The sequence below is a fragment of the Arvicanthis niloticus genome, chromosome 20 (genome assembly GCF_011762505.2).
Source record: "Arvicanthis niloticus isolate mArvNil1 chromosome 20, mArvNil1.pat.X, whole genome shotgun sequence".
NCBI lineage: Eukaryota > Metazoa > Chordata > Mammalia > Rodentia > Muridae > Arvicanthis > Arvicanthis niloticus.
Window position 1 is genome coordinate 2750406 of NC_047677.1, and position 20185 is coordinate 2770590.

Consider the following 20185-nt stretch of genomic DNA (forward strand, 5'->3'; position numbering starts at 1 on the left):
GCACTAACCCTTGTTTAAAGTCCAGATCCTGTCCCAACATTATCTCTTGCTATGGTAACATCATAGTGAGCTACAGCTAACTTCCAAATATGTCTCAGACAAAGTCCAGATCCAGTCTTTCAAAAGTAGACTGATATTTCCCATACTGGATTGATTTATAGACGAGTACATGATTGAGTCCAAATAGCTGGTCACCTTTAAGAAGGATACAGGAGACAGAATTTCTCTTTTCAATTCTCTATCCCACAAGGTCTAAGAACTGAAGGCAAGGCAGCTTGTCCCATCTGGGATATAGTCAAGCCAAAGGTGGGTCAGAACATATGTCCAGTACACCTCCACAGTCCCCTTGTCAGGGCACTCAGCAAGCTCACAGTTCAGCATCATTCTTTGTCTCAGCAACAGTATGTCTCACCAATCTTTTTAAAGTTCCATGTGTCTCTTCCACAATACCTTGTCTTGAGGATTATATAAAACCCCCGTAATAAATTGTTGACAAAAAGTTTCAACTGCACAACTATAATTGCCAGACCCATTATCTGTTTTTTTATTGTATATTTTATTTATTTAGCTTTCATTGTTATCACCTCTCCCATTTCTCCTCCCCAAGCCCCTTATCCTATTCCCCCTTCTCCTATTTCTATGCCAGCATATACCATCACTTGAATTTTTTATCTTAGCCATTCTGACTGGTGTGAGGTGGAATCTCAGGATTGTTTTGATTTGCATTTCCCTGATGACTAAGGATGCTGAACACTTCTTTAGGTGCTTCTCATTCATTCGAGTTTCCTCAGTTGAGAATTCTCTCTTTAGTTCTGTACCTCATTTTTATATAGGATTATTTGCTTGTCTGGAGTATAATTTCTTCAGTCCTTTGTATAACTTGGACATTAGATGTAGGATTGAAGGGCTAGATGTAGATGATACCTCTATCAGATGTAGGACTGGTAAAGATCTTTTCCCAATCTGTTGGTTGCTGGTTTGTCCTATTGATGGTGTCCTTTGCCTTACAGAAGCTTTCCAATTTTATGAGGTTCCATTTGTCAATTCTTGATCTTAGAGCATAAGCCATTGCTGTTCTATTCAGGAACTTTTCCCCTTGTGCCTACATATTTGAGGGTCTTCCCCACCTTCTCTTCTATTAGTTTCAGTGTATATGGTTTTATGTGAAGGTCCTTTATCCACTTGGACTTGAGCTTTGTACAAGGGGATAAGAATGGATTGATTTGCATTCTTCTACATTCTGACCTCCAGTTGAACCAGCACCATTTGTTGAAGATGCTGTCCTTTTTCCACTGGATGGTTTTAGCTCCTTTATCAAAGATCAAGTAACCATAGGTGTGTGGGTTCACTTCTGGGTCTTCAATTCCATTCCATTGGTCTTCCTGCCTGTCTCTGTACCAATATGATGCAGTTTTTTTTTTTTTTTTTTTTTGTTTTTTTTTTTGTTTTTTATCACTATTGCTCTGTAGTACAGCTTGTGCTCAGGGATGGTGATTTCCCCAGAAGTTTTTTATTGTTGAGAATAGTTCTCACTATCCTGGGTTTTTTGTTATTGCAAATTGTTCTTTCTATCTCTATGAAGAATTGATTTTGAAGTTTGTTGGAGATTGCATTGAATCTGTAGATTGCTTTTGGCAAGATGGCCATTTTTACTATATTAATCTTGCCAAGCCATGAGCATGGGAGATATTTCCATCTTCTGAGGTCTTTGATTTCTTTCTTCAGAAACTTGAAGTTCTTGTCATACAGATCTTTTACTTGCTTGGTTCGATTCACACCAAGGTATTTTATATTATTTGTGACTATTGTGAAGGGTGTCATTTTTCTAAATTTCTTTCTTAGCCTGTTTATACTTCGAGTAGAGGAAGGCTACTGACTTCTTTGAGTTGATTTTATATCTAGCCACTTTGCTGAAGTTGTTTATCAGGTTTAGGAGTTGTCTGGCGGAAGTATTGGGGTCACTTAAGTATACTATCATATCATCTGCAAATAGTGAAATTTTGACTTCTTCTTTTTCTATTTGTATTTGACTTCCTTTTGTTGTCTAATTGCTCTGGCTAAGACTTCCAGTACTGTAGTGAATAGGTAGGGAGAGAGTGGGCAGCTTTGTCTAGTACCTGATTTTAGTGGGAATATTTCAAGTTCCTCTCCATTTTGTTTGATGTTGGCTCCTGGTTTGCTGTATATTGCTTTTACTATGTTTAGGTATGGTTCTTGAATTCCTGATCTTTCCAAGACTTTTACCATGAAGGGATGTGGAATTTTTTTTTCTTTTTTTTTGGATTATTATTTTTTTATTAGATATTTTATTTACACTTCAGATGCCATTCCTTCCCCATTCCCCCCCTTAGAAAACCCCTATCCCATGCCCCCTTTTCTTTTTTGCATTTATACATTTTTTAAAAATAATGTTAATCATAAGCTTTATAAGTTTGGAATTGTTCAATCAGAGGTGTAACCCACTGACCACCCTAGATATAACAACTATCTTTGACTGGTGGAGATACATGAATATCTGCCTCCCTGTCTCCCCCCTTTTTCTCTCTTTCATCACCTAGCTTCTCCTCTCCTTCTTCTTCTCCTCTTCTTACTCCTTTTCTTCCTCTCAGTACTCCTGCTACCTTAGCTCCTCCTACACATCACCCTTCCTGTTAAAATGAAACTTTTCTCTCAAAATACAATTAGAGCATAATTATGCCAATTTGTACCAGTGAGGTACAAGATAGTCCTAATACCCAGTCCATCCTTTTGTTGACTAACCAGCACCTCTGTCATCTATCCTAACTAAAACATTTAGTTCTGAACCTGGCTTTAGGATGAATGTCAGCTGATGACCATACACTCAGATCTTTTCTCTCAAGGTAAATAGCTATAAGTTTTCAACCCCGTCAGAAATCCAGAATGACTGAGTTGACTATAATTGTGGGAAGCACAAAGCATAGCTTCTGAAACTTAGCCAATTTATAGAGACCTCTGAACAACTGAAAAGCCCCTATACTACCGAATGTTGGAGCATCAAATCTTCAGCCTTCTGGCCCAGAATCATCTGACAGACCTTAGTGATGCAGGATTATTAAGGACTGATTACTCTGTCTAGGCAGATATAATCAGTCGACTATTCTGCATGTGTGTCCTTTTCTGGACAGTAATTTGTCTGTAGATGGAAAGAGGCAATTCTTGCCTAGTGGCTGTCACCGCACAACTGGAGTATCTCCAAGGATGCTCAATTTCTTCTTAGAATCCACGACAGGAGGCTGTCAGGAGCAGACAGGTCTCTAATCAATATGAACATTAATATATAAATATTTGTAGCGTCAGTTCTATGAACTTCTGATGTTTTGAAAACCAACTATCCATGTAAGGTAACCTGGACTGTTGTCTGTTCACTCCTCTCAGCTATTTCAAAATAAAATATGGAAAACACCCTAACAATAAACTCAAAAATATGAATTTGCTATAGTCCCTTAACTCATAGGTTAACCGTCCCAAATCAGTTAAAAAAGTTAAAAAAGGGCTGGGTCTAGGCCTTGTATTCCTAAATGTGTTCTACAGGCACAATGCCCATGAGCGTATCAATATTCATCTCATTTTTATATTAATAAGAGGCTCATACCAATGAAAACCTTAAATTTGAGATCAAAGTAAATTTTGTACCATTTAAGAAATTATAACTTCATCTTGATAATAATTATACAGATTTCTACCAATAGGTTATAGCTATGCAATAAGTCCTAGCTAATCCCCCCTGTTCCAACAAAACCACTACTTTTCCCTAGAAAGACAGACCATTATTAACCACATTAGTCCCCAAGCTCAGGGAATAGGGCTGCTGACACTTCTTTATCTTCTTCAAGCTGATTAAGGGCGTTGAGATTTTAGAAGAGGGGTGGGGGGAAGAGTAAGTTGATAAGCCTCTGATGCTGTGTCTTCACTGAATCCAGATGGAATTCCAGGACGTCAGAGGTTTGGGCAGGTCTGCTCAGTATGCTTGATGAGTAGATACACGAAGGCTGTGTATTCTACAATATACAATTCTCAGAACAATTTTCAGTATCAAGAAAAAAAAAATTTCCCACCCCCAGGGGGCTGACATTTTTTTTTTAAAAGATGTTGGTTCTGAAGACTTTTTTCTCTTGTTAAAATTGGTTGTAGTATTTACGTTTCAGATTTTATCCCCTTAGCCTACTTCCTCCCACCACCCAGAAACCTCCTATCCCATCCCCCTCCTCATGCTTCTATGAGGCATGAGGGACCACAGCTACCCCCCCCCCCCACTATCCCCTCCCCTCCACTGTGTGTTCATTTTTTTTTTTATGGGACCAAGAAACTCCTCTCCCATCTATGTCCGAGGCCATCCTCCCCTACATATACCTCTGGAGTCTTGGGTCCCTCCCTATGTGTTCCCAGGCTGGTGGTTTAGACCCTGGGGGGCTCTGGTTGTTTGGTATTGTTGCTTTCCACCTGGGGTCAATAACCCTTTCTGCTCCTTCAGTCCTCTCACTAAGTTCTCCATTGGGAAACCCCTGATCATATCAGTGGTTAACTGTGAGCATTGTCCTCTGAGTGTGTTAGTCTTTGGCAGACCTCTAAGGAGACAGCTATATCATGTTCCTCACATTATGCACTTCCAGCCATCCACAACAGTGTTTAGCTTAGGTGACTGTACATGGGATGAATACCCAGGTGGAATGGTCTCCTGATGGCCCCTCCTTCAGTTTCTGTTCCATGTTGTGTTTCCCTATTTGCTCCCTTGAGCATTTTTGTTTCTCATTCTAAGTAGAACTGAGGCATCCCCTCTTGGTCTTCCTTCTTCATGAGCTTCATGTGGTCTGTGGGTTGATTCTTCACTAATCCAAGCTTTTGGCCTAACATCCGTGGAGATATGTTTGTGTAACTATCTTCTTTTGAGGTTTTTGGAAGACTACTTTCTTGCTTTTTCTAGGTTGTAGTTTCCCTCCTTGTGTTGGAGTTTTCCACCAATTATTCTTTGAAGTGCTGGATTTGTGTTGAGATACTGTGTAAATTTGGATTTGTCATGGAATATTTTGGTTTCTCCATCAATAATGATTGAGAGTTTTGCTGGGTATAGTAGTCTGGGCTGGCATTTGTGTTCTCTTAGGGTCTGTATGATATCGGTCCAGGATCTTCTGGCTTTTATGGTCTCTGGTGAGAAGTCTGGTGTAATTCTTATAGGTCTGCCTTTATATGTTACTTTGTCTTTTTCCCTTACTGCTTTTAGTATTTTTTCTTTGTTTTGTACATTTGATGTTTTGACTATTATATGGTGGGAAGTATTTCTTTTCTGGTCTAAGCTATTTGGAGTTCTGTAAGCTTCTTGTATATTTATGGACATCCCTTTCTTTAGGTTAGGGAAGTTTTCCTCTATAATTTTGTTGAGGATATTTACTGGTCCTCTAAGTTGGGTGTCTTCCCCCTCATCTATACCTATTATCCTTAGGTTTGGCCTTCTCATTGTGTCTTAGATTTCTTGTATATTTTGGGTTAGTAGCTTTTTGTATTTTGCATTTTCTTTGACAGTTGTGTCAATGTTTTCCATGGTACCTTCTGCACATGAGATTCTCTCTTCCATCTCTTGTATTCTGTTGGTGATACTTGTGTCTATGACTCCTGATCTTTTTTTTAGGTTTTCTATCTCCAGGATATTGTCCCTTTGTGATTTCTTTATTGTTTCTACTTCCATTTTTAGATCCTGCATGGTTCTGTTTAATTCCTTTTCCCGTTTGGTTGCATTTTCTTGCAATTCCTTAAGGGATTTTTGTGTTTCCTCTTTAAGGGTTTCTATCTGTCTACCAGTTCTCTCCTTAAAGTTCTTTGAGAGTGTTATTTATGTCTTTCTTAAAGCCCTCTATCATCATCATGAAAAGTGATTTTAATTCTGATTCCTGATTTTCTGGTGTGGTGGGGTGTTCAGGGCTTGCTCTGATGGGGGAGCTGGGTTCTGATGATGCCATGTAACTTTGGTTTCTGTTGCTTATGTTCTTGCTCTTGCCTTTTGCCATCTGGTTAACTCTAGTGCTGCCTGTACTTGCTGTCTCTGACTGAAGCCTGTCTTTCTGACTGAAGCCTGTCTTTCCAGTTATCTAGCTTGTGTCTGATCTCCTAGGGGTCCAGATGTCTCTGTGATCTTTTCCAGCTGCACTGATTACAGTGGTACCTCTAGGATGCCTCAGGATATGGTGCCTCCAAGGTAGTAGTCCAGCTAGGTGTCTGCTCTTCTGGGTGCAGTGTCTCCTCTAGAATATCTCAGGATATGTTGTCTGAAGCTCTGAGTTCATATGTTCCTCTGTGGCTCTGGATTGAGTGGAACTTCCAGTATGTCTCAGGTGGAATCCGGGGTCCACACAACAGCAGACCTGGCAGAGGTCTGATCTAGGCCTCAGATCTGAAAACTGGTTTCTAAGACATTGTCCAAGTTAGAGCGCCTGGGATCCCTGCTTCCTCTGTGTTCTTGGAGGTTGGGGACAGATCTGCCATCCAAGATCTGCTCAGTGCTCTGGCCCAGACCAGAAGGAATCAGTGTTCGGGGCGGGAGTGACTTCCTGGGTCCTTTTGGTTCCCAGTTACTCCCTGTTTAGGGCGGGCCCTGCTGTCTGCTTACCTAAGATACTGCCTGAGTTAGAGTGCCTGGGATCCCTGCTTCCTCTGGGTTCTTGGAGGTTGGGGGCAGAGCTGCCACCCAAGATCTGCTCAGTGCTCTGTCCCAGACCGGAAGGAACCAGTCAGGATGTGGAATTTTGTCAAATGCTTTCTTTGCATCTAGTGAGATGATCATGTGTATTTTATTTTATTTTTATTTTTTTTTTTGAGTTTTTCATATAGTTGATTATGTTGATGGATTTCTGAATATTGAACAATCCCTGCATTCCTGGGCTAAAGTGTACTTGATCATGCTGAATGCTTGTTTTGATGTGTTCTTGGATTCGGTTTGCAAGAATTTTATTGAGTATTTTTGCATCAATATTCATAAGGGGATTGGTCTGAAGGTCTCTTTCTTTGTTGGGTCTTTGTGAGGTTTAGGTATGAGCGTGATTGTAGCTTCATAGAACAAATTAGGTAGTGTTCCTTCTGTTTTTATTTTGAGTAATACTTTGAAGAGAATTGGTATTAGGTCTTCCTTGAAGGTCTGATACAATTCTCCACTAAAATCATCTGGTCCTGGCCTTTTTTTGGTGGGTAGACTTTAAATGACTGCTGCTATTTCTTTAGGGGTTATGGGACTGTTTAGATGGTTTATCTGCTCTTTATTTAACATTGGTACCTGGTATCTGTCTAGAAACTTGTCCATTTCATCCAGATTTTCTAGTTTTGTTGAGTATAGGCTTTTCTAGTAGGATCTGATGATTTTTTGAATTTTCTCAGTGTTTGTTGTTATGTCTCCCTTTTCAGTTCTAATTTTATTAATTTGAATACTGTTTTTGCGCCCTGTGGTTAGTCTGGCTAATGGTTTATCTATCTTGTTGATTTTCTCAAAGAACCAGCTCCTGGTTATATTGATTCTTTGTATAGTTCTTTTTGTTTCTACTTGGTTGATTTCAGCTCTGAGTTTGATTATTTTCTGCAGTTTACTCCTTTTGGGTGTATTTGCCTCTTTTTGTTCTAGAGCTTTCAGTTATGCTGTCAGGTTGTTAGTGTATGCTCTCTCTAGTTTCTTTTTGTGGGCACTTAGAGCTATGAGTTTTCCTCTTAGTACTGCTTTCTTGGAGTTCATAAGTTTGGTATGATGTATCCTCTTTTTCATTAAATTCTAAAAAGTCTACAATTTCTTTCTTTATCTCTTCCTTGACCAAGTCATCATTGAGTACAGCATTATTCAGTTTCCACATGTATGTGGGGTTTCCATTGTTTTTTTCATTATTGAAGACCAGCCTTAGCCCGTGGTGATCTGATAGGATACAAGGGATTATTTCAATCTTTTTGTTTCTGTTGAGGCCTTTTATTGTGTCCAGTTATATGGTCTGTTTTGGAGATGGTACCATGAGGTGCTGAGAAAAAGGTATATTCTTTTGTTTTTAGATGAAATGTTTTATAGATATCTGGTAAGTCCGTTTGGTTCATAACTTCTGTTAATTTCACTGTGTCTCTGTTTAGTTTCTGTTTCCATGATCTGTCCATTGCTGAGAGTGCGGTGTTGAAATCCCCCACTATTTTTGTGTGAGGTGTAGTGTGTACTTTGAGCTTTAGTAAAGTTTCTTTTATGTGTGTGGGTGCCCTTGCATTTGGAGCATAGATGTTCAGAATTGAGAGTTCATCTTGGTAAATTTTTCCTTTGATAAGTATGAAGTGTCCTTTCTTATCTTTTTTGATTACTTTTAGTTGAAAGTTGATTTTATTTGATATTGGAATGGCTTATCCAGATTGTTTCTTGGGAACATTTGCTTGGAGAATTGTTTTCTATCCTTCTACTCCGAGGTAGTGTCTGTCTTTGTCACTGAGGTGCGTTTCCTCTGCAGCAAAATTCTGGGTCCTGTTTATGATTCCAGTCTGGTAGTTGACGTCTTTTTATTGGGGAGTTGAGTCCATTGATGTTAAGAGATACTAGGGAAAAATGGTTGTTGCTTCTTGTTATTTTTATTATTAGAGGTAGAATTATGTTTGTGTAGCTATCTTCTTTTAGGGTTGTTGGAAGATTACTTTCTTGCTTTTTCTTAGAGGTTGTAGTTTCTCTGCTTGTGTTGGAGTTTTCTATCAATTATCCTTTAAAGGGTTGGATTTGTGGGAAGATATTGTGTAAATTTGGTTTTGTCATGGAATATCTTGGGTTCTACATCTATGGTAATTGAGAATTTTCCTGGGTATAGTAGTCTGGGCTGGCATTTGTGTTCTCTTAGGGTCTGGATGATATCTGTCCAGGATCTTCTGTCTTTTAAAGTCTCTGGTGAGCAGTCTGGTGTAATTCTTATAGGTCTGCCTTTATATGTTACTTTACCTTTTTCCCTTACTGCTTTTAGTATTTTTTTCTTTTGTTTTGTGCATTTGATGTTTTGATTATTATGTGATGGGAGGAATTTCTTTTCAGGTCTAGTCTATTTGGGGTTCTGTAAGCTTCTTGTATGTTCATGGACATCTCTTTCTTTAGGTTAGGGAAGTTTTACTCTATAATTTTGCTGAGGATGTTTACTGGCCCTTTAAGTTGGGAATCTTCACTCTCATCTATTCCTATTATCTTTAGGTTTGGTCTTCTCATTGTGTTCTAGATTTCCTGGATGTTTTGGGTTAGGAGCTTTTTGTATTTTGTATTTGTCAGTTGTGTCTATGTTTTCAATGGTGTCTTCTGCACATGAAATTCTTTTTTCTATCTCTTGTATTCTGTTGGTGATCCTTGAGTCTATGATTTCTGATTTCTTTCCTAGGTTCTCTATCTCTAGAGTAGTCTCCATTTGAGGCTTCCTGATTGTTTCTTCTTCTATTTTTAGATCCTGTATGGTTTTGTTTAGTTTCTTTACCTATTTGGTTGTGTTTTCTTACAATTTTTAAGGGATTTTTGTGTTTCCTCTTTAAGGGCTTCTACCTGTTTACCTGTATTCTCCTGAACTTCTTTAAAAAAGTTATTTACATCCCTCTTAAAGTCCTCTATCATCCTCATGAGAAATGATTTTAATTCTGAATCCTGTTTTTTCGGTGTGATGGTGTGTTCACGGCTTGCTATGGTGGGAGTACTCTGTTCTGATGATGCCAGGAAACTTTGGTTTCTGTTGCTTATGTTCTTGGGCTTGCCTTTCACCATCTGCTTATCTCTGGTGCTACCTGCACTCACTGTCTCTGACTGGAGTCCGTCTTTCCAGTTATCTTGCTTGTGTCAGAACTCCTCAGAGTCCAGATGTCTCTGATCCTGAGCTCCTGGGTGGAAGAACTGCTGGGACTCAGGCTGCCTCTGGGATTCTGAAATCCTGCTGCTCTAAGTGCAGTTTTTTTTTCTCTGCTCTGAGTGCAGTGCATCTTCTAGGGTAGCTCAGGATATGGTGTCTTTACAGTAGTAGACTACCTAGTTGTCTGCCCCAGCCAAAAGGATCAATCGAGGTCTATATTTTCAATTCTTATTCCTTTATTGTACTCTATCTGTCTCTACCACTTGAGACTAGTCAGCAAAAATATCATCAAAGTCTACTCTCACCAGTCTTTATTTTACTGAGGGCATCTATTCTGTTCATAAATTATAAGGCAGAAGTATAGAATTAAAAGGCACCTATAAGAAGTATGTCTGCAGGTCTGGAGAGATGGCTCAGTGGTTAAGGGCATTTGTTGCTCTTATAGAGGACCCATGATCGCTTTCAGCACCCACATGGCAGCTCACAACCACCTGTCACTCGATTTAAGGGATTCAGTGCTCTGTTCTGGCCTCTCAGGGCACCTGAGTACATATGGTGCCCAGAAACACACACAGGCACATACACATAGATAAATAAATATAATTTAAAAAGAAGAACGTCTGTGATGAAGGTGTTTGGAAATCTCTGCTGTGAAGAATGGACACATGATAATTGAGACCTTTGGGGGCAACTCGACTGCATGTCATTTTTTTTTTCCTGTGACCTTGTGTTTTGCAATTTGAGATTTTTTAATTGTATATTTTATTTACATTTCAGATGTTATCCCCTTTTCCTATTTCCCTCCCCCCCAAACCCTGTGTCCCATCCCTCTTTCTCCTTTCTGCTTTTATACCATTTTAATTACATGCAAGTATTAAGGTCAGTACTAGGTTGAGGAACTAGAAATACAATAGATGCAAATAAGACAATAAACACAAATAGTCAAAGAATAAGCAAGGCAGTAAACAAAGCCCCATGATCACTCCCGTGATCATTATTTCTAAGGGTTTATCAGGATGACCAAAATATCTGAGCCTACTTCCCTGTCATAGCCCAAAGTCATTTTTATTTGTTCTAGTCTAAGGTTTACATTCCTGCCTGAAATTACTTCTTTGTTCTAGCCTTAGATTTGGATTCCTGCCTGAAATTACTTCTTTGTTCTAGCCTAATGCCAGATTCCTGCCAAGCAGCCCATTTTCTTGTCCTTAGCCTATTTCAGATTCCTGCCAAGCAGCCCCAAAAGCTCTCCACATCTCTCCCTTTTTTATTTCATAAACAAGACTGAGCCTGTCTCAGATCATTCTGATAAGAATGCCTTCCTTACCTGTCGTGGAATATGCATTATCAAAAGCAATGCATTTTTGTCTTAGTTTGGTAAGGCTCTGTGCTGAATCTTACACATCCTTGGCTTTCCAGACTGTTAAATTAATAACTCTGGCTGGGGGTGGGGAGGGTCCATTTTCAGTTGCAAGTATACACTTTGGCTGCCAACATGTTGACAAGCTTTAACACAATGGGCAGTGTGGGGAGCCGACAGAAGGTGGCTATCATCCTTGCAGCCATCTTGAGTCATATACCCTGATAAGAGACTTGATTACATTAGCCTGCAACAGCTGAGCACACTCTGATAAAATCTTGCTTTAGATACCCAGGATCTTCCCTTGGGTGTGTGAGACTTAAAGGTTTAGGTTTAGAGACAAGACCTAAGGGCATGATTAAAGGTGTGACTTAGAGGCGTGGCTTAGTGAGACATATAAAAGGCAAGAGGCAGACAGGAGAGTTCAAAACAATTTGGAGAACAGAGAATCAGACACTCCAGAGTACAACTTGGAGTTAGTTATTAGACATTAGGCACTTAGCACTTGGAAGAAGAAAGTTGAAACTTGGAGGCACCAGGGACTAGAAACTAGGGACTAGGAACTCAAGACTTGGGACTTGGAGAGGAGAAGAGAGACTGAAGAATAAATGGGATTGAATCACACTCTGTCTGGTCTCCATTCCTTGTGTTCGTCCTCACTCTCTCTCTTGCTGAACCCTGAACCGCCAGACTGGAGCTGCTTGGGGCAGTGCGGGCTAACAAGTTAGTCCCCAAGGCTTTTGGCAGTGTGGGTTCAAACACTGACAGACCGGTCTGAGACATTTTGGCCCCCGAGCGTGGGCTAGTGCAGTTCTCAACATTTCTGGCTCCCAACGTAGAGCAGCTCGGGCCACACCAGGACAGGAATACAAGTATTCCCAGGACAACAAGGGCTTGTGTGATCAAGCTATACATACCATTTTTGATCCTTGACCAAAATGGAAATACTGACCTGAAGCCATGGATAATTTTATGAGCATTATCTGCAGCATTATAGCTCAGTAGAGCAGAATTCTTTAAATTCATAATCTCACTCTGCAAAGTTAGAATATCCAGAGAAGTGTAAGAATTATGCCAAATACCCTGCAAGTATCTTTAAACTTTTTTTCTAATTATAATGACTATCATTGTAAATTTTAATAATAACAAAACTCCATTGTTATTTGGCATGACATTCAAGATAGCTCCTTACTCTTAAACTCTGAACCTCCTTCCAATAATTTTAATAGGATAAAAAGCATCAATCCAATGTTCCAAATAACTATCTGAATCCTCTTGTATACTCAACACATCAGTAACATTTTATTTTTTTTTTTGCTAAATGATTAACAAAAGTAGCTGTCTTAACTTCTTGTGTCAATATTATTGCAGAAGCAGTGGTGCTAGCAATTAATGTAATTAAAGCTGTTATACCAACAATAATCAAGCTCACTACCCTCTTGCTTCTGCTGAGTTTGAAAATTTTTTAAGGACTGAAGGAGCTGAAGGGGTTTGCAACCCCATAGGAAAAAGAACAGTATCAACCAACCAGTTCCCCCAGAGCTCCCAGGAACTAAACCACCAACTAAAGAGTACACATGGAGGGACCCATGGTTCCAGCTGTATATGTAGCAGATGATGGCCTTGTTGGGCATCAATGGGAGAAGTGGCCATTGGGCCTGTGAAGGCCCAGTGCCCCAGTGTAGGGGAATGTCAGGGCGGGGAGATGGGAGTGGATGGATGGGTTGGGGAGCATCCTCATAGAAGAAGGCACATGGGGGATAGGGGTTTCTTGGAGGATGGAATGGGGAAAGGAGATAACATTTGAAATATAAGTAAAGAAAATAGCCAATAAAATTTTTAAAAAAGAAAAAAATTTTATTAGTTGTCAATGATTCTGATCTTTGAGGTGGAAACAAGTGCTTGATCCACTTGCTATGTTTCTGGGTAGTGAGAAGAAAAGCCCCTACAGTGAGAGAGCTGAGAAGAGACTTTTATAATAACAGGCGCTGACTGATTCTGTTGGGAAAACAGCACATTTAGAATAAGAGTGGGAATTTATTTATATAAATATAGTTTATTATTTAAAAAGTTTAAATATGCATGTCTGTGCGCCATGTGTGCACCTGCTGCTTGCAGAGTCCAGAAGGTTTTAGATTCTCTAGAACTAGAGAACATATGATTGTGAGCTCCTGTGTGGATGATGCTGGGAATTGAACCTGCTCTTCCACAAGAACAAGTGCTGTTGACCACTGATCCATCTATCCAGCAAATAATTTTAACAATTATCAACAAGTATAGGAATAATTTTTCCAATTTCTGTTTGCCTAACTTGATTTTAAAAATTAGCATGCTCAGTGACGGCATCTCATATGCTATTTCGTACACACACATCATTAGACTTTTTAATAACGTTGATGTTTGACCTTTTAGACACACAGGCTACGTATCTGGAACTAATCAGTTATTCTTTCTTTCTTAGATAACTACTGCAGTTCAGCAGTGTGTTCAGTACCTGGAATTGTGTGAGGCTATGAAAGCTGATGAAATTTTAAGACGTCCAAAGCATTGTGGTAAGCATTGTTTTCTCTATTACATGTATTGAAATGGCTAACTTTCTCATTAACATCAAACTAGAAATGGCTTAAATTTCTTTAAAAAAATTTTTTTTAATTGGATATTTTATTTATTTACATTTCAATGGTGATCCCCTTTCCAGATGTCCCCTCCTCAAACTTCCTATCACATCCCCTCTTCTCCTGCTTTTATGAGGGATCTCCCCTATGCACCCATGCACTCCCACCTCACCGCCTTAGCATTCCCCTACACCACGGCATCCAACCTTCACAGGACCAGGGTCTCTCCTTCCATTGATGTCAGATAAGGCCATTCTCTGCTACATATGCAGCTGAAGCCATGGGTCTCTCTATGTGTACTCTTTTGTTAGTGGTTTAGTCCCTGGGAGCTCTGGGGGTCTGATTAGCTGTTATTGTTGTTTTTCCTGTGAGGTTGCAATCCCCTCCAGCTCTTTCGGTCCTTTCCCTAACTCTTCCAGTTGGGGTCCCTGTGCTTAGTCCAATGGTTGGTTGTGAGTACCTGCATCTGTCTTAGTCAGGTACTGTTAGAGTCTTTCAGAAGGACACCCATACTAGGCTCTTGTCAGCAAGCACTTCTTGGCATCAGCAATAGTGTCAAGGTTTGGTGTCTGCAGATGGGATGGATCCCAAGATGCTGTGTTCTCTGGATGGCCTTTTCTTCAATCTCTGCTCCTTTTTTTGTCCCTGTGTTTTCTTTAGATAGGAACAATTCTATGTTAAAGATTTTAAGATGGGTTGGTGGCTCCATCCCTCAAATAGGGAGTGTGCCCATCTATTGGAGGTGGTCTCTTCAGCTTCTATACCACAGCTGTTGGATATTTTGGCTAATGTTATCTACTTTGGGTCTTGGGAACTTTTTGCTTCCTTGGTGTCTGGGACTTTCTAATGGTTCCGTTCATTCTCCACCCCCAACTGCTACGTATTTGTATTCATTTTTCTGACCCTTTGGACCTCTCTCTTGTCTCTTCCCATATATAAGGGTTTTAAAAATGTGCATATATATGAAGTGGTAAGCACATTTTACCCGTATATACCTTTCTATTTTCCCCTTCCTTACTTCCCATCCCATTCTCCTTTATTCTCCTAGATGGTTTGGCCTCTGCTTTAATATCATACATATATGATATTAAATATACATATAATTATATATGATTAATTGTATAAATCATATAATATCACAGGTATATATGTGTATGTGTATTTGTATGTACATGATTTATATGTATGTATAGACATGATTTTATGTGTATGAAATGTAACTAAAACTTAGGACATTTGTCTGAGACTGGCTTAATTTCTTAATATGATTCTCTCTAGTTAAATCTATTTTCTTGAGAATGGGATAAATTCAGTTTTCTTTGTATCTGGAAACACTATTAGTCACACACACACAGAACCATTGTGGATGGTTATTAATAAGACTGATAGTAAACGTGTCTGTGATACAAATGACTGGGATTTGTTTGGGGGATCTACCCAGGAATGGCATATCCAGATATATGATATTCTTAATTTGTGTTTTCTGAGGAACTTCCAACTGATTTCCATAATTCTGGGGCTAATTCACATTTCCAGCAACCATTTTAGGGTTCCCTTATATCCATGTCTTCCCTGAGTTTCTTTATTTTTTATTATTTTTATTTTTACTGAATGGTTGTTTTGTTTATGTGTATGTCTGTGTACCACATTCATGCCTGGTTCCTGTGGAGGCCAGAAAAGACATTGGATTCTCTGAGATGGTTGTGATCCACCATATGAATGTTGGGAATTGAGCCCAGCGCCTCTGGAAGAGCAATAAGTGCTCTTACCAGCTGAGCCATTTCTTCATTCCTATCCATTGCTTGCTTCCTGTATGACTGTCATTCAGATTGGGGTGAGATGGAACCCTGATGTATGTTAGTTGGCATTTCTCCAATGGTTAGTGAGGTAAAATTTTTCATGTATTCTTTGATCATTTCTGTTCATTTTTTGAGAACTGTCATACTTTACTTGGCTCACTTTCTGAGTGGGGTGTTTTGTTTCCTGTTGTTTTGTTTTTGAATTTGCTTGCATATTCTAGATATTAATCATCTCTCTGATGTATAGCTAGCACAGGTTTTTCTCCCACTGTGCAGGCTGCCTGCATTCAGTTTACTGTTGGTTTTGTTGTGCAGACGATTTTCACATGCGGTCCCATTTGTTGACTGTTGTTTTATTTCCTGGGCAACAGAGTACTACTGAGAAGTGTGTCGTGAAGTGTCTTCACTAAATTTTGCTCTAACAGTTTCAGAGTACTATTTTGAGATCTTGGATCCATTTGAGATGATACATACACATACACACACACACACACACACACACACACACTCATTTACTTTCGGGTTGAAAGATAAAGATGCAGTTTCATCTTGTACACAAAGGTACCAATTGTCGCTGTACTATTTATTGAACAGACTGTCTTCTCCAATGTGGTTGGTTGTATTTGTATTTGAATTGTCTTGGAACCATGAGGTTCTGTTACTTTGGTCTTAGAGGATAAGTTGAAATCAGATTCCTTCAGATTTCCTATTTTTGATAAGAATTGCTTTGACTCTCTGGGGTTTTTAGCACTTCAATGTGAATTTTGAGATTGTTTTCAAGTATTTCTATGACAAATGATGCTAGAAATTTTTTTGTTTATTCAGTGTACATCCCAGTATCACCCCTTCTCCTCCCAGTACCCCCTCACATAGACCTCTCTTCATTTATCCCTCCTCTTCTCCTTTGAGAAGGTAAAGCTCTGCTCTAGGTATCACTTCCCACACCTTCATGCTATCCCCTCTGCCTTCCCTCCCATCAGGTTGCTGCAGAACTAGGTATAGCATATCCCATTGAGGCCCCACAAAACCAGTCTATTTAGGGAAACTGGATCCACAGGCAGGCAGGCAGGCAGGCAGGCAGGCAGGCAGGCAGGCAGGCAGACAGGCAGGCAGGCAGGCAACAGATTCAGTGAGAGCCCCCAATCCTGTTGTTGGGGGGCAGGCTGCTCACATGTAACATATGTGCAGGGACTTTTATGAATTTAGATCACCAGTCAGAGGGGGTTCTGGGTGGCCCCTCTCTGCTTGGTCTAGGGGCGGGAATCCCCTCTTTTAGGTTGAGTGGAGATGTGTTTTGGGAACACCCTGGATAGAGTAACAACCTCGCCTTGAGTCTCGTGGTCCTCCATAGCTAACTTATGATAATGTACCTGAATAGGTTTTGCTATCAATTCTGTTGTTTCAAAAAGTTAGTAAGCCTATTTAAGTCCCTATTTAAGGCCCAAGGACCAAAAGAAATAAGCAGAAATATACCAACTAGTGGTCCCAAAATTGTAGGAAGTAGGATTGACAACTATGAAGAGGTTAAAAACCAATTCCTGTGTCAGCTCTCATCTCTGTCTCTCTCTCTGTCTCTCTCTGTCTCTCTCTCTGTCTCTCTCTGTCTCTCTCTCTCTCTCTCTCTCTCTCTCTCTCTCTCTCTCTCTCTCTCTCTCTCTCTTTCTGTCTTTTCTCAAGGCCTTCTCTGACCTTTTTCATGTTCTCTTTAACCATCCCTGTCTTGTCTATGTAAAAGCAGCATTCTTCTTTAAGGGCTGAACACAGTCTAGAGCTGTACACAGTCTTTTCTATTATAAAAGAGAAAATCAAGTCCAATAAATTCCTTTGCAGTTTTTGGAGATCACTTCAGACAGCAAAATGAGGAGTTTCTTCAGATTAGTGATGCCATTCTCTAGCTGTTTGATGTCCTTGTCAATGGCCCAACGAAGGTCTGAGTAGTATAAGTCCAGAGGCCAGCCTCATGATTAGAACTTCCAACAGCAAACACCACAGGTGATTCATTTTTACCTGGAAAGGAAAAAGAAGGGAATTCTCAGGGAGATTTCTCTTTCCTGGATGTCAATTGTTATTCATCTTTTTTATAATTGGGCCTGGCTTTGTGAGGATATTTATTTCATTAATCTTTTTGGCAGCCATTTAGCTGTGCCTTCTTTGTATCAAACAGGCATAACAGTCCTCGGCCCCATATGAGAACTGGATCCAGGCTCCTCAGCCCCATGACAACTGGATCCAGGCTATTCCATTTGAATAACTGTGGCATAAGTTTTTTTTTTTTTTTTTTTTTTTTGGTTTTTCGAGACAGGGTTTCTCTGTGTAGTCCTGGCTGTCCTGGAACTCACTCTGTAGACCAGGCTGGCCTCGAACTCAGAAATCTGCCTGTCTCTGCCTCCCAAGTGCTGGGATTAAAGGCGTGCGCCACCACCGCCTGGCTGTGGCATAGTTTTATCAGCCTCAGCATGCCAGAGGCAGTCAGCAGCAGGTTTGCCATGAGCATCCAGATTTAGAGAATTGAGAATGAACAAGGCATGATGGCAAGTATTTCTGAGAGACTCCTTCTGGGGGTGTAGCTCCCCTCTTTTGTTTTTAAAAGCCAATTTTTTAGAGTTCTTGTAAAACTAGGGCAGAAGCATCAGCAGCCACTTCTCCCACACTCAGAGAGTCATGAAGACACTATTTTAAAGTTCCACAATATCTCTTTTATAATACCTTGTCCTTGAGGATTACAAGGAATTTCAGTAACATGGGTAATACCAAATTGTCAACAAAGCACCTCAAATGTCTGACTGTAACAGTCCTTTTTGTTTATCTTAATCTGATGTGGAACATCCAGCATAAAAGGATAATATAGGCAATAACTAATTGTACTTTTGATTGTTTTTCTCGTTAAAGTAATTGTAACTAGAAATCTTAAAAAGGTGTTAAATCACATATATATATATATTTAAATTTTCTAAAATCAAAAATGAATAACATCTACTTGTCATAATTGACTAGGTGTAAGTCCTCAAGTGTTACCACCATTATGAAAAAATTGAGGACACTAAAAACAAATTTTTGTAATTTGACTTATATACCTTCTAAAAATATCAAATTCTTCTCTCAAGCTATTATTATTAAACATAGATCTATAAAAATGTGCTATCTTGTGGTGATGTTATATAGACAAATAGATGACTTTTTAAATCTTAATGAGGATCTTTATAATTTTTTAAAAATTATATCTATGATTATTAAGCTGTTTTATAATGAGAAACCTTTCTGATAGTCAAAACTATAGTAAGAATTTTTTCAGTCTCTCAATAACATCAGTTAATTGTTCTTATATAATAAATTTTTTTCACTCAGAGCACATTCTAAAATGTTATAAAACAATTTGTCAAAGCTCAATAAAAAGGGAACCCACAATTTACTGTAGATGTTAGGATGGAAAATAAAATATTGTCTGGGCTTATCTACACAAATCTTTACTGATAACCCAGTTATAGTTATAAACCCTCAGTGAACCTGTGGAGCCAGACAGGTAGTGGGTGTTTAGCCAGACACTTACTTTTTTATAATAAATATGCATATAAACACTCTTCATTATAAGCCTTTATTTCAATTTAATTTTTGGTATAAACTTGTAACAAACTTTGTAACGTGTGATCATATATTTTAAAACATATATGAATGCTGAGGACAAGAGGGTAAGAGGGCAAATGCAACGGAGAGACAAAGCGGAGCTCTGTCTTTCCCACCTAGGACAGCATATGAAATGGAGAGACAAAGCGGAGCTGTGTCTTTCCCACTTAGGACAGCATATGAAATGGAACTTTATAGAACTTTTTCCTTTTTCTCAAATAAAATAGAAGTTCTCTTTGTCTTTTTTTCTTAGCTAGCTTTCATAGAAAACTTTTTATTCTTAGTAATAAACTCTATAATAACTTTTTAAAAGTGGCCTCAGAGTAGCAGGCATAAGTCAGAGCCCAGCAGTTTTTATGGAGACAAAACCAAAGCTGTTTACTTAATCTTTGGCTGTTTTTAGAATGAGGTGTTAAGTGCCAAAAAACCTGCAGCTTTTGGTCTCAGGGATCACAAAAGGCAGATCAGCTACAGTGGCACAGCAATCCAGATAAACAAGCTTTTATTGTACAGTAACCCCAATGTAAAGAATAAAATTGTATGGCCAATTATTTTTGTAGGGTCTGTAATCTATCTGATATACAGATTTGTTATGGCATCTTCTTGGGTTCTAGGCAGTCTAGTATGAGCTCTTAAATGATACATGGTTTTTAAACTGAGCTGTATTTGTAAAATTTGAAAATTAGCAATATCTCCAACAGAAACAATTTTAAGCAATTATAAACCATAAGCCATATACTGGCTATAAGTATACCAATTGAAAGCTTAATTTTTTTGTATTTTAAATGGTGGCTACAGCACATAGTTCAATTATCTTTGCTGAAGCAGGAGAAACTCAAGAGAGTAAATATGTAATCTAATTACATATATTGTCTTCTTATTAAATGAGTTATCTATTAATACAGTAAACACACCTTTTATGGGACACACACACTCACACACACACACACACACACACATATTCAT

The 20185-nt window shown here is 39.1% G+C and overlaps 1 protein-coding gene across 4 annotated transcripts in view; it reads left to right on the top strand.

The window, feature by feature from the left end:
* Positions 1–20185, top strand: part of Tbc1d32 (TBC1 domain family member 32) — a 210303-nt gene that overhangs the window by 43755 nt on the left and 146363 nt on the right. For all 4 annotated transcript variants that reach the window (XM_076917034.1, XM_076917033.1, XM_034524089.2 and 1 more), the window contains one exon: positions 13646–13736. In XM_076917034.1, coding sequence (XP_076773149.1) covers positions 13646–13736 — 91 coding nt within the window. The remainder of the gene's footprint in view (positions 1–13645; positions 13737–20185) is intronic.